The 24,888-nt window shown below is 42.6% G+C and overlaps 1 protein-coding gene across 2 annotated transcripts in view; it reads right to left on the bottom strand.

Moving 5' to 3' along the window:
• Positions 1-24,681, bottom strand: part of adgb (androglobin) — a 42,729-nt gene extending 18,048 nt beyond the window's left edge. The window contains exons 1-22 of one of the 2 annotated variants that reach the window (XM_076756802.1): positions 24,598-24,681; positions 23,969-24,128; positions 23,686-23,775; positions 21,754-21,825; positions 21,322-21,498; positions 18,891-19,030; positions 17,440-17,526; positions 15,362-15,534; positions 13,585-13,661; positions 12,629-12,803; positions 12,126-12,219; positions 11,404-11,551; positions 8,878-8,923; positions 7,705-7,816; positions 7,488-7,551; positions 7,224-7,331; positions 6,146-6,254; positions 5,814-5,952; positions 3,508-3,622; positions 2,501-2,662; positions 1,746-1,884; positions 1,237-1,356 (exon numbers count right to left, since the gene is read on the bottom strand). In XM_076756802.1, coding sequence (XP_076612917.1) covers positions 1,237-1,356; positions 1,746-1,884; positions 2,501-2,662; positions 3,508-3,622; positions 5,814-5,952; positions 6,146-6,254; positions 7,224-7,331; positions 7,488-7,551; positions 7,705-7,816; positions 8,878-8,923; positions 11,404-11,551; positions 12,126-12,219; positions 12,629-12,803; positions 13,585-13,661; positions 15,362-15,534; positions 17,440-17,526; positions 18,891-19,030; positions 21,322-21,498; positions 21,754-21,825; positions 23,686-23,775; positions 23,969-24,128; positions 24,598-24,668 — 2,578 coding nt within the window. In that variant the 5' untranslated portion in view covers positions 24,669-24,681. Of the gene's footprint in view, positions 1-1,236; positions 1,357-1,745; positions 1,885-2,500; positions 2,663-3,507; positions 3,623-5,813; positions 5,953-6,145; positions 6,255-7,223; positions 7,332-7,487; positions 7,552-7,704; positions 7,817-8,877; positions 8,924-11,403; positions 11,552-12,125; positions 12,220-12,628; positions 12,804-13,584; positions 13,662-15,361; positions 15,535-17,439; positions 17,527-18,890; positions 19,031-20,113; positions 20,409-21,321; positions 21,499-21,753; positions 21,826-23,685; positions 23,776-23,968; positions 24,129-24,597 lie in introns of those variants that run through there. The other variant, XM_076756804.1, reaches the window with a different exon arrangement.
• Positions 24,682-24,888: the final 207 nt, after the last annotated feature.

Genomic DNA, 24,888 nt, shown 5'->3' with positions numbered 1-24,888 from the left:
GTAAGTGCCACTCCGAAAGCTGCACTTTGTGCTTTGACTTGCTAATGAATAAAATTTGAGAGAACTTAACCATGACAGGCCTATTTGATAGAAGTCAAGCTGTTCAGCCACTGTGTGTGTGTGTGTGTGTGTGTGTGTGTGTGTGTGTGTGTGTGTGTTTGTGTTCCCTTGCTAATGGCACATAACCACCAGCAATATTTTTTAGCATTGCTGGCAGATGGGCTCTATAATGATGTGGATATTTTGGATGTTTGGCATGCTCAAGCCATATTTTCAAGCCATTAAAAGTAGGCAAAATCCCATTGATTTGAAGAGCTTTATGCAAATACTGCATTCATGAGGCTGTGCAAACCCCATATGTGCAAGTTATTCAGAGGTAGACAGGGTCATGCTCAGTGCCTGGAGAAGGCACAGGGAGCTTCAGGTCTTGGCAATAGAAAACATCTGGGCAATGTGTCACCTCCAGTGGTTCCTTCAAACAGTGGTGCACCTTTAAAGTAAGATAATTACCACCTCTGGAGAAAATTGGATCTTAAAATAATTTAATAGGCTGAGGAAAACTGCCTACAACCTGCACAAAAGCATATCTGGCACTGAAGCTGTATATTAAACAAAAAGAAAACATTATTTCCAAGCAATAACAATGAATCGAATCACAAAAGAAGAAGCTCTGTCTCTGTTTTTAATCTCTCATATTTTCCTACAAACCGTCGAGTGTTTCCATTTCTTCTCTTTCCCATCTTTCACTTGCTGTCAATATTGAGAGGTTTGGCCGTTGATGCAGGAATGTTGTGTGCACATGTGTGTATGTGTGTTTCCCCTCTGTGGCCCCCCTCATCTGTCAGGGTGTATTAGTAAGAGTGGCAGTCTCATCAATACATATTTGTGCCTCTGCTCAGAGGCTCAATATATCCCATCGGGCTAAATCAAACAGTGAATGTCAGAAGCAGAAGGTGTTTTGTGTGTGTGTGTGTGCGTGTGTGTCTGTCTGTCTGTGTGTGTGTTTGACCACTAAATAATAATACACAGAGGAAACAAAGGTATTCTGTGGTTTAAGTTGTTTTTCCCCAGTTTTTTCCACGTTAGCCATCCCATTTGCAGCAGAATTGAAGATTGGCTAATTTAAAGTTAGTATTTGCAACTAATCAAATGAAAGCTAAGATTAGTAGTTTATCAGATAAGCCTGGTCATGATACTTGAATGAATACATTTTGTGGATGTGTTGGATGTGTTTACCTGGTTTTGAGGCATTAAAGATCTCTCGCACCAAGTGCCCTTTGAATCCAGCCTGCAGGACAGTGACTGCCTTGACCTCCGTGTCTGTGGGCTCTCTGTCGATCCAGCTTTTTGGAGGTTCTGTAACAGCAGAACATTGCAAGTTAACATGGAATACAGAACTATAAGGGCACTGATACACATGGTATAATGAGTGATAGATTGTAAAAACAATGACAGGAAATGACTTTGAATTGAACTAATTTAAATATGTTAATTACTCTGTAACTCAAATCTTAAATAATGCTTTGATGTCAGACATCATTGAGGTAGAGTATAGTAGGTGTAATACAATGTTTTAATTCACTGATTTTGACAATTATATACGCTATAAAGGGAGAATGATGAAGATATAGTACTGAGAGACAATTTAATCTTTGGTGCAACTGACAAAAACTGTAAAATACGCTGTTTTACAAGTTTTAGGCATATACTCACAAACACATGTACAATGTACAGATGGCACTTACGTGCAGGGGAGTGTTCTTTGTGGTCAGCGGCCAAGAGTGAAGGGTCAGCTGTGAGGGCCAGAATAGCAAACCGCTCCTCTGCTGTCAGCTTCCTGCCCAGCGCCTCACGCAGCATGTGGTAAACTGCATTGTTAAACACCTACACACACACATACGTACATATATACGTACAGTAAGAATGCACAAAGGAGAGATTTTGTGTGCTGTATGTGAGAAACATGTTATTCTGCTATTCCAAAAAGAAGAAGAGGCAGCCTTGTCAAAGCTGAAACAGGCAGCCTTGTAAGCATGAGTATTAGTTTCGTACATTGTTATTTTGCATCAGTTTCATCGGAGTTGCGCAGTCATTTGAAAACAAGGCAGATGCTCAGGCCAGGCACAGCTGATTCTTGTCCAAGGCTACTGAAAAACAGCTGTGAATTATCCAAATTCTAAAATCACGGCACAGCGTGGGCCCGAGTGGCACTGGTGGTAAAACACTTCTGCATAGTCTTAAAAGAGTTCAAACGCTGAATAAAAAATATCACTCGTTGGACTAACAGTTCCGCGGTTAAACAGCATGGCTGGAATACTTGAATAGCACAAGTGTGATTGGTGAGTTTCTCTCACTCATTATTAACTCAGTGACCTGCTTTATGTTCACAGGTGGACTCCTAAATGTGATTTAGTCAGGTAGATGTAGCAACTGAAGTAAGAGAGACAAAGCAAGTCATTGCTACTGTGTGGCACCATAAGACCACAGGTAAACAAGCTACCTTATGGTGTTTTCCCAGGGTGTTGTTGATGTTTTGTGGGCAGTGAGCTTCTTCGAGTTTTCTTCTGGCTGCTGGCTGCTCCTGCTCATCGCTAAAGGAAGACACCAGTCTGGACAGGGCCCTCAAGATGGAGGAAGCCCGCTCAGTGAAACGGGCACTTTCCTGTTTAAAACGGGAAAGCAGCAGGGCAGCATGTAAATTGTGTCTACTGGTGCAAATTAAACAGAAAGCAAGTTAAATAGAAGAGGCAAACAAAACGGCCACAACACCAGTGCATTTTAGGCAAATTAGGACTGTTATGAGTTTATATACTTTGCTGGACTCACATGAGAAATGATTCAGCAACACAAACATCAGGTTTGAAAGTAGGAAAGCAGAAAATGAGTGGCAAACCTGACAAAATGATGTGATTCTCTACATTGAAGGTGGAATAAATCATATTCAAAAATGTTAGAGCAAGGACAGTGCAACAAGGCCAAATTCATCCCGTCTGTCTCTGTGCTCAACAAGCTCTCATCTGAACTTTTTATTTTGTCGTGACTCAGGTTGGTTCTATTCTTTATTCTGCTCCAGCAGAAACGTGATTCTGTTCCAACAGATACCCAGATTGAAAATATTAATATATTTTCTTTAACAGAAAATAATTAGAGGAGTGTGCAGCCTCTGCAGAGGTATTCATGAGTGCTTTCTAGTTGGTTTGTTTAGTCCCCGATATATTTCCTACGTGCCCCTCTTAGAGCCTATCTGTATGAGCGAGGGAGTGACTTGGAGACTGAGGAGGAAATTAAAGCAATGTGCGCATCACCCTTTAAATTAAAAATTTCTGAAGGTGAAGGTGCAGCTATCTTAGCAGCAGATGACAGAAAAGGGTAGACGGGATGTTGAAGGTGTCTGTGTGCATTTAGACAGAAGAAAAAGGAGGGGATGTGGAAAATGACATGTTATGCAGCAAACTAACTACCTCTCAAATTCACATAGGCTCGATGTGTTCTAAGGCCCTCGCTCACCTTGGTAAGGTGTGGCATGACGGTTTCTTCATCCCCAAAGATGAAAGGTGTCGAGCCGCACAGATGAACATGGTAGCCCAGCGCTGCCCTTGTGTGGAAGGACAACACATGGCGCCTGGAAGGGAGAGGAAGCCTTTATAAAGAGTCTGTTCATGACTCCTTTTCACAGGCTGCAGATGTTGTTGGCACGTCAATCAAAGTGGGATGCTGCTTTTTTTTAAGCCTTTTTAAAAGTTTTAGAGGCCAACAGGAATCAAACAATCTTGAATTTCACAAAAAAGTAGAGAAACATCAGAAAGAAAAACTCTTGTGCAACAGCAATAAAACCTCTGCTTCATCTTTGGGGTTCCTGGCCCTCAAGGTTGGAAACCGCAGCTCTAAACAATATCCTTTTGTTCCTTTTTTATCCCTCCCTGTAGTGATCAGTAGTACTGATTCCCCAGACTTCAGCTGATCAGACCGACGCCTGAGCATCGGCTCCCAAACCACATAAAAATCTAAAAATATATACTGGGACAAACAAATCTAACAAGTTCATTCACAATGAAAAAAAGCCTCCTTAACAATAATGAACAAATGCGTCTTCGAGTCTAATTAAATGCCTCCTCAATAATAATGAGCAAATGCCTCTTTGATCCAATTACTGCTTCATAGTAACTACACAATTAGAGGGAAAATGCATGAAACAACAGTGCATTCCTCTGAATGAAATCATTTTCTAGTCTTAATAGTGAATGAGACAGAGTGGGTCAAACAGCCAAAAGTGCTGCAGCCTAATGTCCTATAAGCCAAGTGCGAAGCTGAGTTCAGAAGGCCTGGTCAGGCATGAGAGTGGAACCCCACTTCCTTGGCCCCATTAGCTTTACATAATTCAGCCATCACAGAATAACTAGATGGATGAGCACTAAGGCCATGCTGGGCTAGTGCTGCAGAAAAAGAGAACAGCACACAAAAGGGAAACGGATGGGAAAGAAAGAAAAGAAGGTGAAGAGTATGAGAGCGAAGAAAAGAAGAAGAGGCGAGTGGAAGGCAACGAGACAAAAACCACGTTAACATTAATATATTAGCACAGGACAGCATGTTCAAATGATATAGAAGAACAAAGCACACACAAGGTTCAGTGGAGGGACTCAAGAAAAGAACACATTGGCAAAAATGTGTACCGCTTACAGACGCAATGACAGGGAGAGAGAAGAGAGAGGTTTAAAGATGCCCAAAAGCATGGACATACCAGCTATTCTCTCTTGGAGAGAGTGTACTATGGGGCGTATGGGCAGGATAAGTTGAGTGCTATGTGTGTGATTATGGCTCAGTGGTAATTGCACTGCTGCATACCTGCACCTGACCCCAGAAACTAGGCCCTCTGCTTCTAGGCCAAGTAGCACCCATTAATAGAGACTAGGACAGATGCTTTTTACTGCTTTTCAGAGCATCTGAGGTAGGCAGATATCCTCTGCTCACTTCACGACAGCTTTAAGTAGATCTCTGCATAGCTGTGAAAATCACAACAAGAGTGAAACGCTTCCTTTCATCAAAAGCTCCCACGGGCGCTGTGCAGAAAAAAAATGGAAGACAAAAAAAAAAAAAAAGCATACATTTTTAAAACAGGTTCCCATGATGGGAATTACAGCTTTAACCTTGGCAGAAATAGCGCCGTGCTGACGAGCACTCAGGGTAATTTAGGGTTATTAGGTGAGCATGAAAGTGGGAAAATGTGGTGAAGAAATGTGAGGCAGAACGAGAGTTTGTTTAGATGTGAAATATAAAAATTGACATAAACTGATGGACCGCATGAGCGTCTCATTCCTTCCTTCTTTCCTCATTCCTGTTCCTGCTGTTTACCCCTCCCTTGTGTTTCTTTTCTTGGTTACTGAATGTGTGAGTTTGTCTGGGCGTGGCTCTCCAATCCCTCCTGCTGCCAATCACCTGCCTCCACCTGCCAATTAACCTACACACCTACAACGCATCCACTTCTCAAGCTCCTGTAGTGTATACAGGATACACTCAAGGCTTCGCCAGATCGATTCGTTAATGTGGTACTAAAGCAAGTATTATCGGTATTTTGCTCATGTTTTTCTGAACTAAATTTGTGCTGGCCTGCGCCTTGGGTCCATATTCGTCTGTCATCTGTGCATGCCTCACCAATCAGTCTGCGCTTCAACCGACAAACCAGCTCTCTGTGTCTGCCCCGCTTCAATAAAACTACATTGAACTGTAGCATGCACTCCCTGCCTGAGTCTTGATTGAGGCTTTTAATTTTCATCAATACAGCACTCAGTAATCAGTATTCATCAATGCCGTCCTACCCTGGGGGTAAGTTAAGCATGGCTGCCTTTGAGGAGGTGGTCTTGATAGTGAGAACTGGCAGCTGAGACCGCAGGCTTTTCCAGGAGTACGGCTGGGCAGTGAGCACTGCAGATCCACACGCAGCTGACATTTCCTTTCCTGTGAGGTGTTGTAGGGTGGAGAGAAAAGGTGGATCAGTCACCCACCACAGTCAAAAATCACAAACACAGTAGACAACATTCAGAAATTGTTCACATATATATTTTATGAATGTTTACATGTACTGTACCTTTTGTATCTGAACATCTACGTGTGTTTGTGTGTGTGTCTGTGTGTGTGGCTAAATCCTCACTTTCCTCAGCTGTATCTCCCCAGAGAAGCAGAGCAGAGAGGCTGATGAGGATCTGGGAAGGTTGTAGGCTGTCCACACAGAGGTAGTGAGTGCCTCTCACCTCTGGACACTGTGGGGGAATTAAACACAGACACACACACACACACAGACACAGACACACACACACACACACACACACACACACACACACACACACACACACACACACACACAGACACACACACACAGGCCTTAGTGAAAGGAAGAGAAGAGACCAGAAGAGCAGAGAAAGCCGTGGGGAGGGATGATTGATAAACTGATAGAAGGGTGGCTTAGTAGAAGAGAATCTGGAGAAAAATACAGAGGAAGAGCAGGAAAGAAGGGGAGAAGATGGCAAAGTAAGTGGGAAAAAGAAGGGCTGAGTGAGTTAAAGAAACATTTGAGGTGACACCTGAGAGAGCAGAGGCTAAGACGGTGATTTTAGTCATGTTAGAAAAGCAGTCGGTGAAACAGACAGACAGAGGCAAAGCAGGAGACAAAGAGAAGGACAGAAAAGAAATAGAAAACAACAGAAAACCATAGAAAACAAGAGAAGAGGGAGCAGTATCACTGAGGTGTGTACAGTATATGTGACGCATGTGACACAAACAAACCTGAGAACGCTACAGATTCATTACTTCCTGAAGACAGGAAGAACGGTGCGTACGCCAAGCACCAGTCAAGGACTACTCTCAACAAAGAAGATCCTCATTACTTACAAAGCTTTGCACAGCTTGCAGTCATTAGACATCCATGAATGTTCTCATGGTAGTTTTCTCATTACCGTTGCACACAGTGTAGAGGAAGACTGCAAGCTATAAACATGCATGTTAAGAATTCTACTCTCTGCAAATGAGGATGGAAATGCACCCAACACAACTGTTAGACCTAAGTGACAGACACAATGCATTTTGGTAACACTTAATGTGAACTGAGCATTTGTTTGTTAGAAGAAAACTCCACATTTTATCACACACGTCACACGTCGTCATGTATGTGCTCATGTGCAATCCTCGGTGAGGATGCATGTGTTTGTTTGTGCGTATCTGCATGTGTGTACTTCAGGGCTTGCTACAGCAGACGTCGCAGGGAGGGATCCGGTGGTGAGAGAGTGTGTAGACAATCCGGTGCAGTTGGTGCCTGTTGCAGTTCTGGACAAGACGGTGCTCTGCAGACATCAACAGCTAAATTAATAACGATATGTCCAATACTAACGGCATTAATGTGTCAAAGCACAAGCACATGGAATCATGTGGGAACACAAATGGATTCAGCACTTGAGACTGGATATGCAGAAATTAGTCACTGGGTTGTTTCATGATACCTTAAAATGAGATTTCTGACTATGATGTGGGTAGATCTGCGGTTGATGGAACACCAAGAGAGTCCTGGAAGAAAAAAAAACATAGAAATGCTCTTATAATCTTGATCATGTCACTTTTAGGGCCCTCCACCATCCTTTTTTCATGACTGTCTGTATCTCATTGTATAGTACGTTTGCGGTGCTTAAGTACATATTTGTGTCCGAGTGTGTGTCTCACTGGAAGCATTTAGCAAAGTCATCCAGGTCCATCCAGGTCTTCTGCAGGATGGGTTTGACAGGAGCTGAGGATTCCTCAGTTACAGGCTCCTTCATTGCAGTTTTGGGCCGATCTGGAAGGAACGTTCAAACTCCACTTTTTAGGGTGAAACAATCTGGGATTGCAAAAGTACTTCTAAACATTTTTTAGACATTTGGTGTAAGGTAGCGGGTTTGCAGTACACAGCTGTCTAGCTTAGAGATGGATTATAAAGCGAAGTACTTTATTCATTATTGCTAGCATAAATCTGCAGAATCTTAAAATAGGAAAAACATGTTTTTATCGAGCTGAGTAGCATCCGAGTTGACTGGTGTTTTTCATGCCACACTTACTACCAAATAGATATAGAATTGCCTGTGAAATCTCCCATTTCAAAATGCTGCGAGTAACAAAATGCCTTTCCTCTTGTGACTCATAGTACGTTATCATAGACTCAAATCATTATCTGAAACACACTGAGCCAAATTGGCCAAACTCCCACATAATGTTATAGTGTAAGCGCACATGCACATCCATACTCCCACTCACTGACTCCCACCATCTCAATACATGCACAGTAAAGTAACAGACATTCGCAGGCTGATACAATCTCCACCCAAAAACCACACACAAGCACACGCGCACACACACACATACACGCAGTTGCACTGCCCCCAAGCTCTTCTCAAAGCGAGAAGTCTGATCACAGAGCTGAGGCGGCGAGGGCCAGCGTCTCTGCTGCTGAGCCATGGTGGTCCGCTAACTCAAACTGCAGGTGTTACTAAGCAACTAAACGGGGGCAGAGAGAAGGCAGGGAATTGGCTGGTTGTCATAACGCATAATTTCAGTCCCATCTTCTTCAAAGTGTCTTGGCCAACCGAAGGAAGCATGGAGTGAAAGATGGCGGGAGTGGAGGCGAGAGAGGCGAATACTTCTAATAACATTAATTGGACTACGCTGCACAGATGCTGGCCGAGTCAAATAATAATGAATACCTTCACTACATTCATTTCCAATAAAACAGAATTAATGAGCATCTGCCCATTCTGCTGGCCTAACGTTTGACCTCAGGTAATGTGATACTGCGTCCAGATACATTGCAGATTATTTTAAACAGGAACGAGGCACCCAGCACAGCAAAGGAACAGATTTTACCATCAGATATGTCATCATTGTCCTTCTTCCTGTCCTCTGCAGTAACCTAAAGGGACGGACACAGAGAGAGAGAGAGAGAGAGGGAGGGAGAGAGAGAGAGAGAGAGAGAGAGAGAGAGGCATGAACAGTGTTGCTGATAGAGTAACACTATCAGAGATACGCCTCCACCCTCTAGTGATTCCATGCCAGCTGTGGTGTTGCGCCACTCTCGCTGAATACCACAGGACACAAGACACGGTTTAATGTGACAAGGGCTGCTCCCCTCCCGCTAAAAACACCACCAGGGAATACCAGCTCTAATTTACTTCGACTGTCAGTGACAGATGAGGAGTTATTATGTTGTTTAGCATGTTTATTTCTCTTAGAGGGGAATTACTCAACAGCTCTGATTTCATGGTCGTCTGCCCAACACAATAAAGAAATAAAGCTAATGAGTCATCATCAAAAACAGCATAAGTGCTGCTTTGACAACGAAGCTAGATCCAAGCTGAAGCTCAGGTGTATCCCTCCACCTGTATCAAGTGGCCTCGGTCCTCAAGGCCCCTTCATTTGAAATTTTTCAGATAATGTCCCCTCAAGTAAAAATCCTGGTGAGTGTCCAACCGTTTACTCAGCTCTGAATAAGAATTATGGCTTTGTGTCATGTAACTTCAAAGCAAGCCCAGCCAAGACTCTCTAATGAGTCAGAGCTAGTGTGTGTGTCTGTGTGTGTGAGTCACTGCTTATTTGAATAAGTACCCAGAGACCCAGACAGACGGAAGAAGCCATTGTGATTGGGAGGCACACTCGATCTCCTCTTCACCACGATGGCAACAAAAAATGTAAATGCATGTGTTTTCACAAGAGCGAGTACAACTCTATCTCCAAGGCATCCCGTCCACCCACAGCAAGCCGTTTTATGAGATCGCATACCTGAGTGTAGTAAAAGGACATTAGGGGACGGAAAGCTCTTACACACAAGGCTCCTGGGATTTTAAGCTGCTGCTTTCGGAGGAGGAAAGCTATATTTTCTGTGATCGAATCACAGTCATGGGTGGATGGATGGAAGAGGGTGCATTGCTTTAATCCCACACTTCATGGGGCTTTATCTTTACACAGTTAGAGTTAAGTCTTTGCTCCTCGAGAGTCTCTCTCCAGATTTTCCCTGAGGTGTCTCCCAATTCATACATGAAAAATAACATGAAAAGATTACAAATAAAAAAGGTTTCTGGCTATTCACAATTCACAGGCACAGGAAAATCCATTGATCTCAGAGCCAGGCTGGACTTTGGGAAGTGCAGCTCACAAGTACACTGAAACCATGGAGGGGCTTTGGTGACTTAGTGATTAACCACATTCCAAGCATATCAGAGGTTAAAACAGCACACTCACACCAGGATCTAATTCTTATACGCTAACCCACACTCATGTTGAGTGAACAGGCCATTGAGGGTATTAGGGACATCATGTGACACCACCTTCTTCTCTTCTAGCAGCCAGGAACAGAGGTTGATACTGTTGGCCAGGTTTGACAGAAACAGAGGGAGGGGTCAAAGCAGCAATCACCCCTACTCACTTGGCGTACAGTCCCCTCAGCACGTGACCCACCATGTGCTTGTGAAGAGCGGGAACACACACAGTAAAAAATGTGGCACACATCTGACAAATACACAAACCAGTCCACATGAGCCTGTGTGCACACACACATCAAACGACACATCAAATTAGCATGTCCATACTGGCCTAGCCTAACCGCTCTATAACTGGTCACAGTTACACAAGAGGGCGATTAATATGAACTCTATTTTTTCTCTGTATGCTAGGAGTGAAGTGTAATAATGAACCCCCCAGGAGACACAGACACTGATGGCTCACCATCTAATTGCACTTCTTTTTTCATCAGCGCAGTACATGACCTCTCCCTGTATGAAACCCATGCACACCATTCAGCACCACCACACACCAGAGATTCTATTTTCCCATCTCCCTCTGTTTCCTGCACCGCTTCCATCTCTGTTGCTTTCTTTGCGTTCTGCAGCCCTCCTTCTTTCTTATTCAGTACAGTTGTCCCCCGTCTTTATTCCTCACTATGTTTGTTTCTATCCTTGTCTCTGCGTCTGTTTGTCTGTGTCTCTCTGCTGTGGCTCTGAACCCCCCCCCACCCACCCACCCACCCTCATCTCCCTTCCCTCGCTGGTTCTCTCTTTAGTGCAGATGTGCCCCTGGTCAGTGGTGGCCTGGCTGGGAGACAACAGAAGTGACTTTGAGACTGGGGGATGGCAGCCTTGTTGTCACTGACACACAGAGCTACTCTGATGAGCCTTCAACTGCATACTCACAGGGCAGACAGAGAGGAAAAAATGAAGGGAGGAAAGAAAAAGAGGCAATAAAAATTTGTGGATAGCTACTACTATCTTATTTTTTGGACATGTAGCATAACGCTGGGTTTTAGAGATATTCAGTTATTCAAATAAATGGCTCGGGGTAACCACAGTATAATGTGTGATAAATACACACACTGAATGTACAGACAGTAGTTCTATGTACCTCTATGCTGTCTTTTGTCCTGTTTCGTGAGTTAGTGGTGCGCTCAGCTGCATCAGGCTCTTCTCGGCATTCAGTCTCCTCTCTCTCTGCAATGGACACCAGAGGGGATCCATAGGAAAGCTCCCTCCGAGCACTCTGCCTGGCCTCTCTGATGCACAAAGACACAAAGTCATGCTCCATGTTATGCGGACATGCATCGTATCATAATCATGAAACACACGCAATCTGGTAACGCATTTAGAAGCGATACACCATATCATCTACAAATGAGTCATGCATGTCACATTATCGACATTAAATGACATCAGAGCAGCCTTTCTACTTTGATGTGCGACTTTATTTTTTGTCAGGAAGCATTTCTGTCTGTGAGTACAGTAGCATTCTTTATACCACCACAGACTTCGAAGCACAGAAGCATAAAAAAGAAAAATGCCCATTTAATCTAAATTTCAGCTGCTATCTGTGTCATTGCCCTGTTGCAGGGAGAAATAGGGAAGAGCTACAATGAGAAGATGGAAAAAGTGAGAGGTGATAATGCACTTTTTTGATCTCCAAAGGGAAGCTGCTTTATTGGTTTCCGTACTGCACGGTGAGGTCAAAGTACAGGTTAGCTAAAGCACACTAAAATACTCTTTAACCATTACAATACAGTTAAATAAGCAGAAGAGCAGGAGGGCCGAGAAGATGAATTTCTCAATTTTAGATTATTTCAGTGTACGTACAGCTCCGGGATCGGGCCATCGCTGCTCTCGACACGGTGGGAGAGAAAAGAGCTGGCAACCTCAATGAACTGCTGTGGTTTTGACAAAGGAAGCTCTGCAAAAAGAGGAAAGGGAAAAAAAAATTCTCACACATCATGCCAGCGCTGGTTTTTCACACTCTGTGACTGTTTTTACTGCATTTGCTGTTTCACCTGGAGATCAGCTGATGTCAGATATGCCCGAGCTAGGAGCTATTTTCATTACAGAAATATTGTAGCAATCCTCCTTTTTTTCATGTTAGCACGCGGTACTGTATGCCCTCTGTACTGTAGGTTCTAAATCTCCTTCCTTTCTAGTCATATTTATCTATGACATTCACCTACACTCTCTCACATAATTTTTGCTTTTCTATTTGTTTGATATCCTCCCCTGCATCCTCCTCCTGGTTTCCCCTTCACCGCCTTTTTTCCTGACTTAATTTCAACATTTTTTATTTCCTGCCTCCTTCTCTGGTTCTCACGCACTCTGTGGTTCATCAGTGACCACGATCTTCTTGTGCGGGCGGATGAGTTTCCATCGAGGCACAGGTGGAGGTTTGGGTGGTGCCTCCAGCTGGCATGCCCGGGTTCTGGTCAACAGGACATTGTGGCTGTGCAGTAAGGAGAGACCATACTGACGAAGAAGCTCTGAGGAATTAGCCTGCGCGGCCGCATAAAGACAAAGGCACAGAAATAAACACACACGCATGAACAAGTATTTTACCATACTGACAATTACTGTCACATGTAAGCAACTGTGAATCAAGCCAAACTGTCAAAAGGGGATTCTGATCCAAGATCAGAGTGCGGAGGTGATATAACACCTCCAATAGAGGAAAATCCTGGAAACTGTCCACCAATTAGGCTTAGCATGGGTATAAATAATAAAACAAGTGAAGCCTGTTGAGGCAAAGCATCCAAATAGAACACACTATGCCCCCTGGTCACAAGCACTGTTATGTTTCATCTCTACCACAAGTGACTGGTGACTAAGATAGTCGTCATCAGTGACTGAGACAGAATGCATTTTACAAAGTACTGAAACACAATCATATATTTTCCCATTTCGGGCAAATCACTGTTATGTGCAAGTTGATTAAATACAATGTGAGCATTTAAAGATCATTCTATTTTTAATTTATCTGATCAATATGAGTCAACGCAGAGCAAGAATATCTCCATGATGGTTGAACCTTGAAACCGTGTCGGTCATTGATAGAACCTCTATCAATCTATCTTTGAAATACGCATATAGATATTCTGACCAGTTTTTTGCATCAGAATGTGAATCTCTGTACTGTACGCTTCAAAATCTGCATTTAAGATCTGTCTGCAATCCACAAAGGGTGAAATCTAATTTTCCTGCAAATATCCTTCATGACAGCGTGACAGAAAAGCGTGCGGATAGCCAGCAAGAGAGGAGGAATGGTTTAAAGACATACCATTTGTCTAAACCCAAACGAATTGGTATGTGGCTGTAAAGGGTTGTAGCTGGCACACACCACCACCTCGGGGGCATCTGAGAAACACACACAGAGGACACTAACGTGAGTAAAGGTCTGCGGAGTAAGACAAGATAAATATGCACACACAAACCACAATTGCAGACCTTGCACTGTATAACTACACATAAGATTTTACTGAGAGACTGAAATGAATGACCAACAGTGATTTAACATATAGATAATGAAAATAAGTACCATCTGAAAGCTTAAAAAATGGTGATGGTCAATGTAAAATGAGTTGCAAAAGCACTACTGGCTGCACAGGAATAAAAAAAGGCAACAAGGTTTGTATGTAGGTTATCTATGGATGGCCCTGCCCCCTATGGTGCATCTTAGAGTATATCATATAAGGAGCACATGGGCCCCGAGACATGGAAAATCAATTTGAAGGACCACAGTGAAGAGAGATGTGAGCACTGCCAGACTAATATAAAGGCTGCACATTAAGAATTGAAGAGAGAAGTGATTCTCTCACCGCATAGTGATTTGTGAGCAGCATGTGATGCATTTCCCTAAAGCATAAATGTTCTGTGAAGGCATACCACTTTGTGCATGCATGTCATTAGATTATGTTCATACCCAACACTTTAATGATTGTAAACAAGTGGGATTATAGGAGAGACCGTAGAACAGATTACTATCAGAAGGAGCAGGTGGGTAAACATGAGAGCGAGGGCGAAGAATGTGAATTAATGCTGTTGTCCAATGGTGACAAAATGTCATGTTTTTGTTCATATTTTGGATACAATATTAATTCTAATACATTTTGCTGCACATTTCTGTCCCTTCACATTCAGTTTTCAACATTTCAGTTCAGTCCGTTTCTCTTATCATTAACTAACTGGGACTGTGCAACATAAATTCTGCACAATGCCAAGTATGATAAGCATGCTGAGGATGATCACACATTTGTGCCTTTTAGCATATGTCTTTATCTCAAATGACCTGAGACAACTTTAAGACACACACTCTTTTCTGGGGACATGTTTCAATCCTGCCTTCAACACATAACTGCTCTCGACTTGGGAGGCTCTTCTGCCCTGCAGGAACACCAAATAATTCACCCTGCCACTGCTCCCTCTGCTGGTTTATTTATAGTCTACCAAACACGCATTAACCCTCCCTGTGCTTCATAAAACATGAGCTTAGGAAAACAGGAAGTGACGCTCGACACAACAGGAAAGAGGCGGCAGGGACACTGGCTGACTGAAAAGGAGGTATTTTGCAGCATGGCACAAGTTTTTCCCAGTCCTGAAGTAAATCACCAAGCAATACTATGGGTGTTGCAGAGCTATGAGGGCTTAAACTGCTATAAGAGAATGGTATCATTGATACGTGTGAATTCCTGCAGGACAATGAAATATTCATTGTCATGCTCCATACTGGTTGAATTATGGATGCAGAAAAATAGAGATTTGCACACACTGTGCATTCACACACATACATACAGTACAAATACAAACGTAGCACTGCACATATAGACAAACACACACAACATACACAATAATAAACAACCGTCTGATAAATTAATAAGCTGTAGTAAAGTATTCTGTGCGCACAAATGATCACAATCTGACGCACGATTGATTTAATTGACTCTCTCAATTACATGTGCAAGCAGAGTGTGTAATTGAGATGTATGTTTGCGGATATGAATGTGTACATAAGTGTGTGACTGTGTGTGTGTGTGTCTGACTGTGGTTATAATTCAGACCTTTACTTTTCTGCATCTCTGGCAGCTGACTCTCGCTGTCGTTACAGCTGGAATCTCTCTCTGCAGCTGGGTCTGCAGTCTGAGGCTTCGTGTTTGGCAAACTCTCATCTGAGTGCGTAAATATGGGAATGGTGTCTTGTAAGAAATGCCAGGTTTTTCCCAGATATGAGGACCTGAGAGGAGGGAAGGACATTAGGATCAGTTACAGGCTACAAGGATTGTATTATTGTCTCAAGTTCCAAAATGATTGTTTAAATACCTTTTTTCATGTTGGAACAAACTGCATGTTTGCACTGGGTTAGACTGGAAATCGTTTGCTTATGAATGTTCAACTAGAAAATTCTAATTTTTGAGCAAGCAGACAGGCACTGATGTTGAGCCCACATGTCTCTTGTTGAGTGTACAACACTTACAACGTCACGACTGCTCTGATATCAGATGAAGTCTACTGATTCTGTCTTAGCCCCGAGTCTACCGCTGTTTCTGTTCCTGTTACTGCGCTGTCCGTCTATTTGCAGTACAATGAGCTGGAGTTCTTACATCAGCACTTCTCTCTCGCTTGAGAATAAAGTACATAATACGATCTTGTCTCCTCTCGCACACATCCTTTAGAAGAGATTTTTATACTGAATGCAAGGCAAGGCAAATCTGTGTGTGTCGCTCATTATGTACAGGCAATTCAAAGTACTTTACATAATGCATTAAAAACAGCGTAAAAACATAAAACACTAATTTAAATATCAGACTCTTCTTAAAGGAAATTGAACCTTGCAGAAATGACTGAGTATACTGAAGAAACCACTGAGGGAGGAGGCTGAAGCGGGTATCTAACCTCCTTACCATGCACGATTTACAGGTCATCTCAGTGCACTGAAGCTTACAGCATGGGGTGAAGCAGGGTAGCGTACCATAATCAGTGAGCGTCATTTGCATGTGGGATTAGCAAGTGAATGGTAGATAGTTGTGTTATTTTATTTGAAGGACATCACTTTGCTGTTCGTTTAAAGGGCCACTTTTCCTGTCATTCTAATATGAGGAGGACGTGTGAAAACCTGACATTAAAAAAAAAAAAATACCACTGCGGTTTTTGTGTCCTCAGCTGACAACTGCCAGCTCTCTCTGCTGTCCACGGGGTGAAATCTGGCTTGATCTACAGCATGTTCTTCTCCTTTTTTAGTAGGTCTACCTCTGGACAGGGCTGAGGAATCTCAAAAATGAGACAACCCGAAAAAATAGTTCCTCCAACTTGTTAGCTCACTAGCTGTGAGAGTGAGTGTGAGTGGCTTTGACTTTGGATTCAGATTTCGGGATTACAACAATAGCTCCTCTGTGCTGATTGAAGTGTCAGTCAGAAAAATAAACATACTTAGATCTCCTATGCCAACCAGCTGCCGTTAGCAGCGAATATCATACCAGTACAAGCACAAATAAATACACCTATAAAGCAGATCGTAAGCAGAATTGTTTTTCTCAGTCAAAATTATGGTAGAATTGCTCTCTTTAGTAGTAGATAATGTAAACAAAATCCAGTGATGTGCATGTGTGGGCCACAAACCCATGAGCCACGAATCAATCTGAAGCACAAACACGGTCATGCTCAGTCCCTGTACACGTTGATAGATTCCCCAGGCAACATAATAACAGCAGCTAACCTGCTGAGCTAGAGAGAATAACACTCCACAGCTCCACTCCAAAATACTGTCGCCCCATTAAAGTTCCATCACTGACAAGCTGAGATTCTCCACACATTTTTTTTCCCCCCCGAGTGTGACTTTCCATACTGTTGCAGACAGATACAATTCTCTGCTTGATTTTGCTCCAGTATTGTTTAGAAAAAATTGTATACTTGAGACAAAAAATGCACAGCTTGTCAGGCTGTGTGATTGCATTTAGCGCCACAGCTGTTATTGTGATAAACTACCAGGGATTAGTCAGTTTCATTCTCACACACTTTTTTTTGTTTTTGCTTCTTCCAGAGAAGAAAAAATAAATAGAACAGGAGAGATTGTCAACCCCACTAAAAAAGACAAAATTAAGCAGGACACCTATGTATAATCTTTAGAACAAGACTTCCTTACTTTACAGGACGGATTTCTGGGATCCAGCCGGTGAGGGTGTGGATAAATGTGAACTCACCCATCTCCCCGCAGACCTCTGACACTACACTGAGAAACAAACACACAAAAAGCATGTTAGGCAGGCATGCTAGGCAGCTGACAACAAAAATGGATGGAACATTCCCTTGTTTTCCATCTATGTTTTAACATCATGTTCAGGAAAGACGTCAGTGAAGACAACAAAGGTCACTGAGCTGCAAGAACTCGGCCATTTTTAAAAATATTAGTGTTTGTAAACAACATTTGACACTGAATAATGACAAATATTGAAAAAAGGGGATGTCCACATCCACTCACTGTAGTTTGGTAAATTGGTAAATGACCAATGACCATTTAAGGCACCTGCACATACATATACATGCAGTACATCAATGAGTCAGCAGAATTGTTTAGTGTTGTCTTAACCAGCCTGGACTTTTTCTAATGTCAGCTTATGTTCATATACATTATGAAATTTGTGTTACAGAGTGTGTATCGCAACAATTATTCAAGTGTCTGATTTTGAGGAGTGTGTGTGAGAGTGTGTATACACATCCTTCACACACAATGTTCAGTTGAAACAGATGCCTGCAGCAGCTCTAATTGGTCGTCTTGGGATCCTGTGTCCAACCACAGTCATGATACTGTACCCGAGGAGGTGAAATCAGTACAGATTGATCAGTAATACCACTGTCCATAAGCATTACAGAAAGGCTACTCAGCACCAAAGGACCCTGCAATTCAGCTTTTTATCACGAAAGAGGAGGAGGGCCAGCAGACACCTGGGCAAAGTTTGGTACTAGTTCAGTTCAGAACTTTGACGATGGCTCATAAGTAATTCACCAGGAGAGAGGCTCCTTTGTTTCCTGTCTTGAATGAAACATTTATATCTCGACCTTCTGTGGACACTGGAACAGCCACCTTTACACACGCCATGTTGCCCCATCACAGACACGCACGCTCGCTGTCCGTCACCAAATTCAACACAGCCCGAGGCAGAGATTAGGTCAGGCGAAGGTTTGGCTTCGTCAGCAAAAGGCACTCTGTCGGACGTTCTGCAAGCATTTAAAGTGCTCAGCTCACTTTGTTAGGTGCAATATCCGTACCTAACTGTTAGCTAGGAATCTGACATTATGTATTATTGGTGAATCATAGTATACATTTTTTTTAATTACTCTGATATTGGGCAATAGTACCACACTGTATACAGCTTTACTTAAGCAGGGTTAGTGTACAGTGTTAGTATAAGTGGTAATTAGCATAGTGTGTGGTGTTACAGTGGTCTTATTAGAGTCAGCCTGTATACTGGGTATTGAAATAACGTTAAGTGTTCTTAAGCCGTCTTACTTTAAGACTATAACAGCTGTTTCCCAACTGCTTGGGGCAGTCCGGAGATGCTTATAGAGTTTCTGTTGCAATCTCCAGTAACTCACTTTGTGTTGGCCACTTTAATGAGAGCCTTAGCCAACAACATTGGCCACAGCTCTGACGGACAGGTGGAGGCAGGGAGAAGAAGGTTGTTTTCTTCATCAAATGGCATGGAATCATCTACGGTTATCTTCCTCCAGCAACCCTTAGAGCAAAGACAAAAGATACCATGAGCGAAGATATGGTATAACAATAGATACACCTCAAATCAATCTCGTCAATACTATAGCAATTAATGTAAACTTTAAAGTAAAAGTTTGACATTTTGGGAAATCTGTTTATTTGCTTTCTTGCTAGATGAGAAAATCAACACCCCACGTATGCTAAATAAGAAGCTGCAACCAGAAGATGGCTAACTTAGCTTAGCATAAAGACTGGAGAGATGCTCTGTCTGAAGGTAACCAAATCGAGCACCCCTTTAGCTCACTGAATAACACATATATGATATATACATTTGCTGTTGATGATAACATACAAACAAGACATGTTGAACACATGAATTCATCTTATAGAGGCATCATCTGAGAGCACACTTGTAGTAACCTGAATCTGACAAGACTACTGCCTTTCGCATTCATAGATATTTGAGCTTCTGTACAGTCACACTTGGACCTCTGAGGCTCTCTGAGGCCAGAATGCAACATTGCCTTCAGGCAGAGCACTGAAGAGGCGCTGGTGTCAGCTGATCGGCTATCAGCTGTTTCATCCATGCTCATTAATACTGGTGCATGGTCTGGTGAGCTACCAGCTGATTAGAAACACCCAATCAAACCCATGCAAGTGTATCAGGCAGCCTCTATAAGCTTAGAATTCTAACTTTTGGTATTGCTAACTACTAAGATCAAATGTTGATGAATTTGAACAGGTTTATATGAATAGAATTCTCACTGCTCCTCAGATTCCCTGAAAGAAAAAGAAAAATGGAAAGAAATAGTAGTTTTCTGTTGGAGGAAGCTTGTCTGAACTCTTTTCTCCTTTCCCAGTGCACTGTGGCGGGTGAACAACATCTATGAAGTTAAAATACTATATTTTCCCTTTATATGTGACTCATATCATAACAAGAAGCATCAAAAGTGGAATTTTTCCGAAAAGAAAACAAAAAACAAACAATGCACATGTCATTGCCTGGAAATCTCTGATCTATGGGTTTCACATTTGAACACCTCTCCCAGTACTAGCTACCTTATGCTTAAGTCTCAGCATCCTGTTTGGTGTCAGAGCTTGTTACCTGCTGTCTGCGGCGTGGTCTGTTTACTGGCCGTCTAGGGGAGTTTCACACTGCTTGTAAGAAAAAGCAGCACAAGCAGGTGATAATCTGAATGACTGTTCACAGCTGTGCCTCTCTGGATCTATCAGTGAGCTAAAGCAATGCAAGCCTATATGGAGCATGGGTGAGCACACTCCCTTTCTTGCTTGTTCTTCCACGTTGTTGTCAAACCGTCAGCCCGCGGAGGAACTCGATGTGTTCGCAAATGGGGTAAAATACAGCCCAAAAGAGCAAGTGGGAGCGGTAGAAAAGGAGGCAAGGGGAGACAGAGTTGTAGGTCAGAAAGGAAAACGGTGAGGAAATGAGAATGCGATGGATATCCACAGCAGTGTGAAGGAGGAAACAGTTGGGAAAAAAGAATGGTGTGGAACAATGAAAAAAAAAAAAAAAAAAAAAAAAAGATCACATGAGCAGGGGAGAAAAGGAGTAGCCTATGAGCACAAATAACTGAGGAAATGGGAAGGGGAGGGGGTTGGGTGCTTAATGCCATCTCAACAACCATCTGTTAGCGTGCTATGGTTGGCACGGGGACTGCTGCCTACAACCGTGTCATGCCTGTTTGTCAAGGCCAAAGTCACAGTGTTACAAAACACCATCACTTCTAGCTCTGTCTTTTCCACTCTCTCACTGACCCAAATTGTTGTGCGGAAGGGAAGAAGTTCCCTTTCTGAGATGACACAATGATGCAGTGTCCACTTTTTAGAAATCTGTGGCAAGAAACACACATTCTGAATCTCACAGGCCAGCCACTTCGAGCTGGGTCCCACTGCTATGATGACCTTTATTTAGAGGCAAAAATATGTAAAATCCTTACACTTGCACATAATTTCTATGACATTTTGGTGCATAAGGCCCACCCTGGGTTGTGCACGCTCTCATGATCTTATTAGGAAAAGATATCCAACTTGAGCCATGCTCTCTGGGAAGCAGCTGACTCCTGTTAAGCCTTATCTATTCATCAGGCAATGTACTGTATGTAGCCCAGCCACTTTTGGCACAGCAGTGACTGATTGATTTGAGCTCTGAGTGGATAAGGCTTTCTCATCCCTTCCCCCCTCAAACCTTCAGACCATCCCCACTCCCCTCTCATCTCATGGGGACTGCAATCTTATGCCATCAAGTGTGCCTCTAAATGGGTGTTTGCATGCATGTGTGTGCGTCACACTCACCATCCAGTAGAGTCGGACCACGTATTTCCCATAGTTATTGTAGAGCGGCACGTGGCCTTTTGCCACCTTACACAGTGAGTAGATGTGCTCCCAGGGTCTCCAACCATCTTGTTTTGTAGATGTGCAGTTGTGCAGCGTCCAAAGAATACAGATCTCACTGATGATCCACCTCATCATCTTGACAGAGGAGAGAAAAGCAATCACAGGTCTAACAACTAACCACCAATCTTTAAATCTATGGGCTGAATCATCAGTTATCTTATATATCATTCACTAAATCAATAGGGCATCGCATAACCCAGACTAATTCATTTCCGTCCGTCAAACATCACCCTGTCTGACATCTGAATTATGCTATCCAAGTGCTGATCGATACCGGTTAGTCAGTGCGAGCCTCAATAGAAAAGAAGAAAGCAACAGTTGAAAACCAACCTCACTGCAAATCAGGTGATCATTGGAGGAGATCAGGTCAAAGGTCATTTCATCTCCAACAACGGTGAGATCCTAAAATAAAGCACATCACTGTTTTCACTGCAGGCACAGATAGATGCAATCGCCTGAGAGTTTTAACACCTTGACAGCCAGATGATAGACAGACAAACTTTCAGCACTCAGGTTATTATACTGCACGTTGTAGCATCTGCAGCAGGAGTGGGCGATATGGGCCTGAGATAACACAATAACACAATATTTTAGGGTGTTTGTGCAATAATGACAGCATGACAAAATAGAGAGCACAACACGCCAAAGATTCATAGACGCCAGCATAGCATGGATGAAGTCTGCTGAGCTCTTCTCGCAAGATTTTTGGCTCTCCTCATACTCAACCGGGTGCTTCTGCTAAGGTTTGCTGGAAATCTGTTGTATGGCCCCTGTTGTTAGTCTTCTTGCACTTCTCACATATTCCATTGGTTTGTTGTACATCTGACCTTTTGTAACCAAACCACCTCCAAACTACTGTAGGCACTCCACTTCCTGTTACTGTGAATAAAGGTATGACATCATTATGTCAACAAGTCAGAATATGAATAGGATTTTTTTTCTTGTATTTTTCTTTATTGTACACAACGTGATATGACACAGCTTTACATATCAGAATCATTCATCATAATAACATCAAGTATCTTTAGAATATTGCTGTCGCGCATCACCTGTTTAAAATGAACACGAATACAGTATGAGACCTACTTAATGTTGCTCAAGTCATCCCAGGGCCTAAACTGGTCTAACCTCGCCATGATACTCCCAAGACTGCATCTGTGATGAATATTTCACAGCCAAGTTAATAGACCCTACCATGTTACTAATTATATGAGAATTAATGGGTCAGGTGATCATGAGATGGATCAGCTGTGGGTCGGGGGAGGTCGTGTTTTCTCCCATCATCACAGCAGCTCTAGGTGCCAAATTTTCCATATTTTCCATCAACGACATGGGGTTTGAAAATACAGACTGGGGTCGACTGATGAAGAGAGGGTTTCACAGTGGAGCTGCTGCCTGCATCTGCACAGCTGATTGCTTTTGAGATAAGATGGTGCTCCTCTTGTATGAAGCTAATAAATGCTTTTGACATCTTGAGTGAAAAGGCAGCTTGCGACCTGGCAAGAGCTAATTCAAAAAGCAGGAAGCTTCCAGTAATTGCTCGACACTGCACTGAGAGAGGGTAACAGAAAAATGGGGTGATGCAATTAAAACTTCATTGGAAGCGACAAGAGAGCAGATTTCCTTAACTACATTTCACACTGTGAGGCAGAGAAATACTCTTTGTTAATACAAATAATGGCTGCAACCAACAGTTACTTCATTTTCTGTTTTTGATTAGATGAATCATTCAGCCTGTGTAAGTCCATGTAGTTGTTTAGTCCTTTAGTCTACAAAATGGTAAATAAAGACAAATGACCACAAAAAAGGCGAAAGGAGGCAAATATTGTCTTGAAATTGGTTATTTTTTCTGACCAACGATGCAAAACCCCACATGTATTCAATTTAAATTCAATTTAGAAAAGCAGCTCTTGAGTATTTGAAGCCAGCAAACATGCATTTTTACATCATGAATTACTTAAACCATTAATAATTATAAAAGGTACAATCAAATAAATTCATGTCGGTTGACATGACACCATGTCATCACTTATGTATACACCTGCATCAGACATATGCTGGCTCCTGTTTGTTACTGTTATATCCTTGACATGTATTTGAACCACCATATAGTGTGCTTTACTATAACTGCCCAAGTGTAAACCACTTCTGTCATTATACAGCACCGTGGAATAGCTGTCATCATGAAACTGTAACAGGAAGACATTTGGCAGCTACCATGCCATTAGAAACCATATCATTAATATAGAAGCATGATGTTACCTTGTCAATAAACTCTGTAGGACGCTTCCAAGAGTGTACAGTCAAAGACGGAGGCAGGGAAATTTTTCCCTCAGGATCTTCAAAAAACGACTGCAGACAACAACAAACAAACTGACTGTGAAATACAGATGAACCAATCAACATAATGTCAAAATTAAGATCAGTAGTAATGTGAATTTGAAGCAGATTAGACACTTTGCAATGCTCCATACAGTATATGAAGCTGATGGCAAATTACTGAGTAATCCATTAAAGTTTATAACATCTTATACTCCAGATTTACAGCATTGTGGCTCTTGTTGGACTTTCCATCTTCAGCTCCTTTACTTGAGTCCCATTTCTCCTTGTTGACCTCTGCATCACTCCACTCGGGCCAAATGGGGAATCTGCATCTCCACACAGCTCCCAGACTCTCAGAGGAAGTGCCTGCTAGAGACGCTGCTCTGAAACGATGACGCACAGCCACTCACTTTATTTGTTCTTGGCTTCCCCTTTGTCAATATTTAGCAGCAAAATTAGCCAGCTCACTTCCAGAGAGTCAGTCAGTAAACCGACCAAATCCCTGTTTGCCCTCTCATAGTGAAAGTGGTATCAGCTCATAAAGCTGGCTGCTTTCTTTATGATGATCACAGACTGGCGGTTTACACACATGCCAAATGTGACGTACTCTCTCTTCTCAAGAGGCTACAAGTCTTTTGGTTTATAGCAGCATACAGACACAGACAGACAGACAGACAGGATAACGCAATGCAAACACATAATCACAACGTTAATGTTCTTTCTGTTACGCCAAGCAAGCTTCCTGGATGCTAGCTTGTTAATGTTGCTGATACGTAGCTAGCTAACGTTACCGTTAATGCTAACTTCAGCTGACCTTAATTAACGCTAATGGTCGACATTAACCAAACTCACTCGGTCTGTCGGTCGGACACAGAGATTTTACTGGAGGAGGACTCCTTTTTCTTTGATGGTACCTTAGACATTGTACTTTGTGTGATAAATATTCAAGCTCGTTAAGTGGCCCAGCACAGAGTAGGTCAAGTGACCCGCCGGAGGTGCGTTTGTTTTGTTGTGTCCCTGCTCGTCAAAGTTTACGCGTTGCTAGGCAATGGGGCTTTAACGTGGGCGGGGTCTGGAGCTACTGCATCACTCGTAAGGACGGTGAGGGATGGACAGATTTCTATTTACAGAAAGTTACTTAAG

The sequence above is a fragment of the Chaetodon auriga genome, chromosome 18 (assembly GCF_051107435.1).
Source record: "Chaetodon auriga isolate fChaAug3 chromosome 18, fChaAug3.hap1, whole genome shotgun sequence".
NCBI lineage: Eukaryota > Metazoa > Chordata > Actinopteri > Chaetodontiformes > Chaetodontidae > Chaetodon > Chaetodon auriga.
This window is presented reverse-complemented; position numbering and strand designations above follow the sequence as displayed.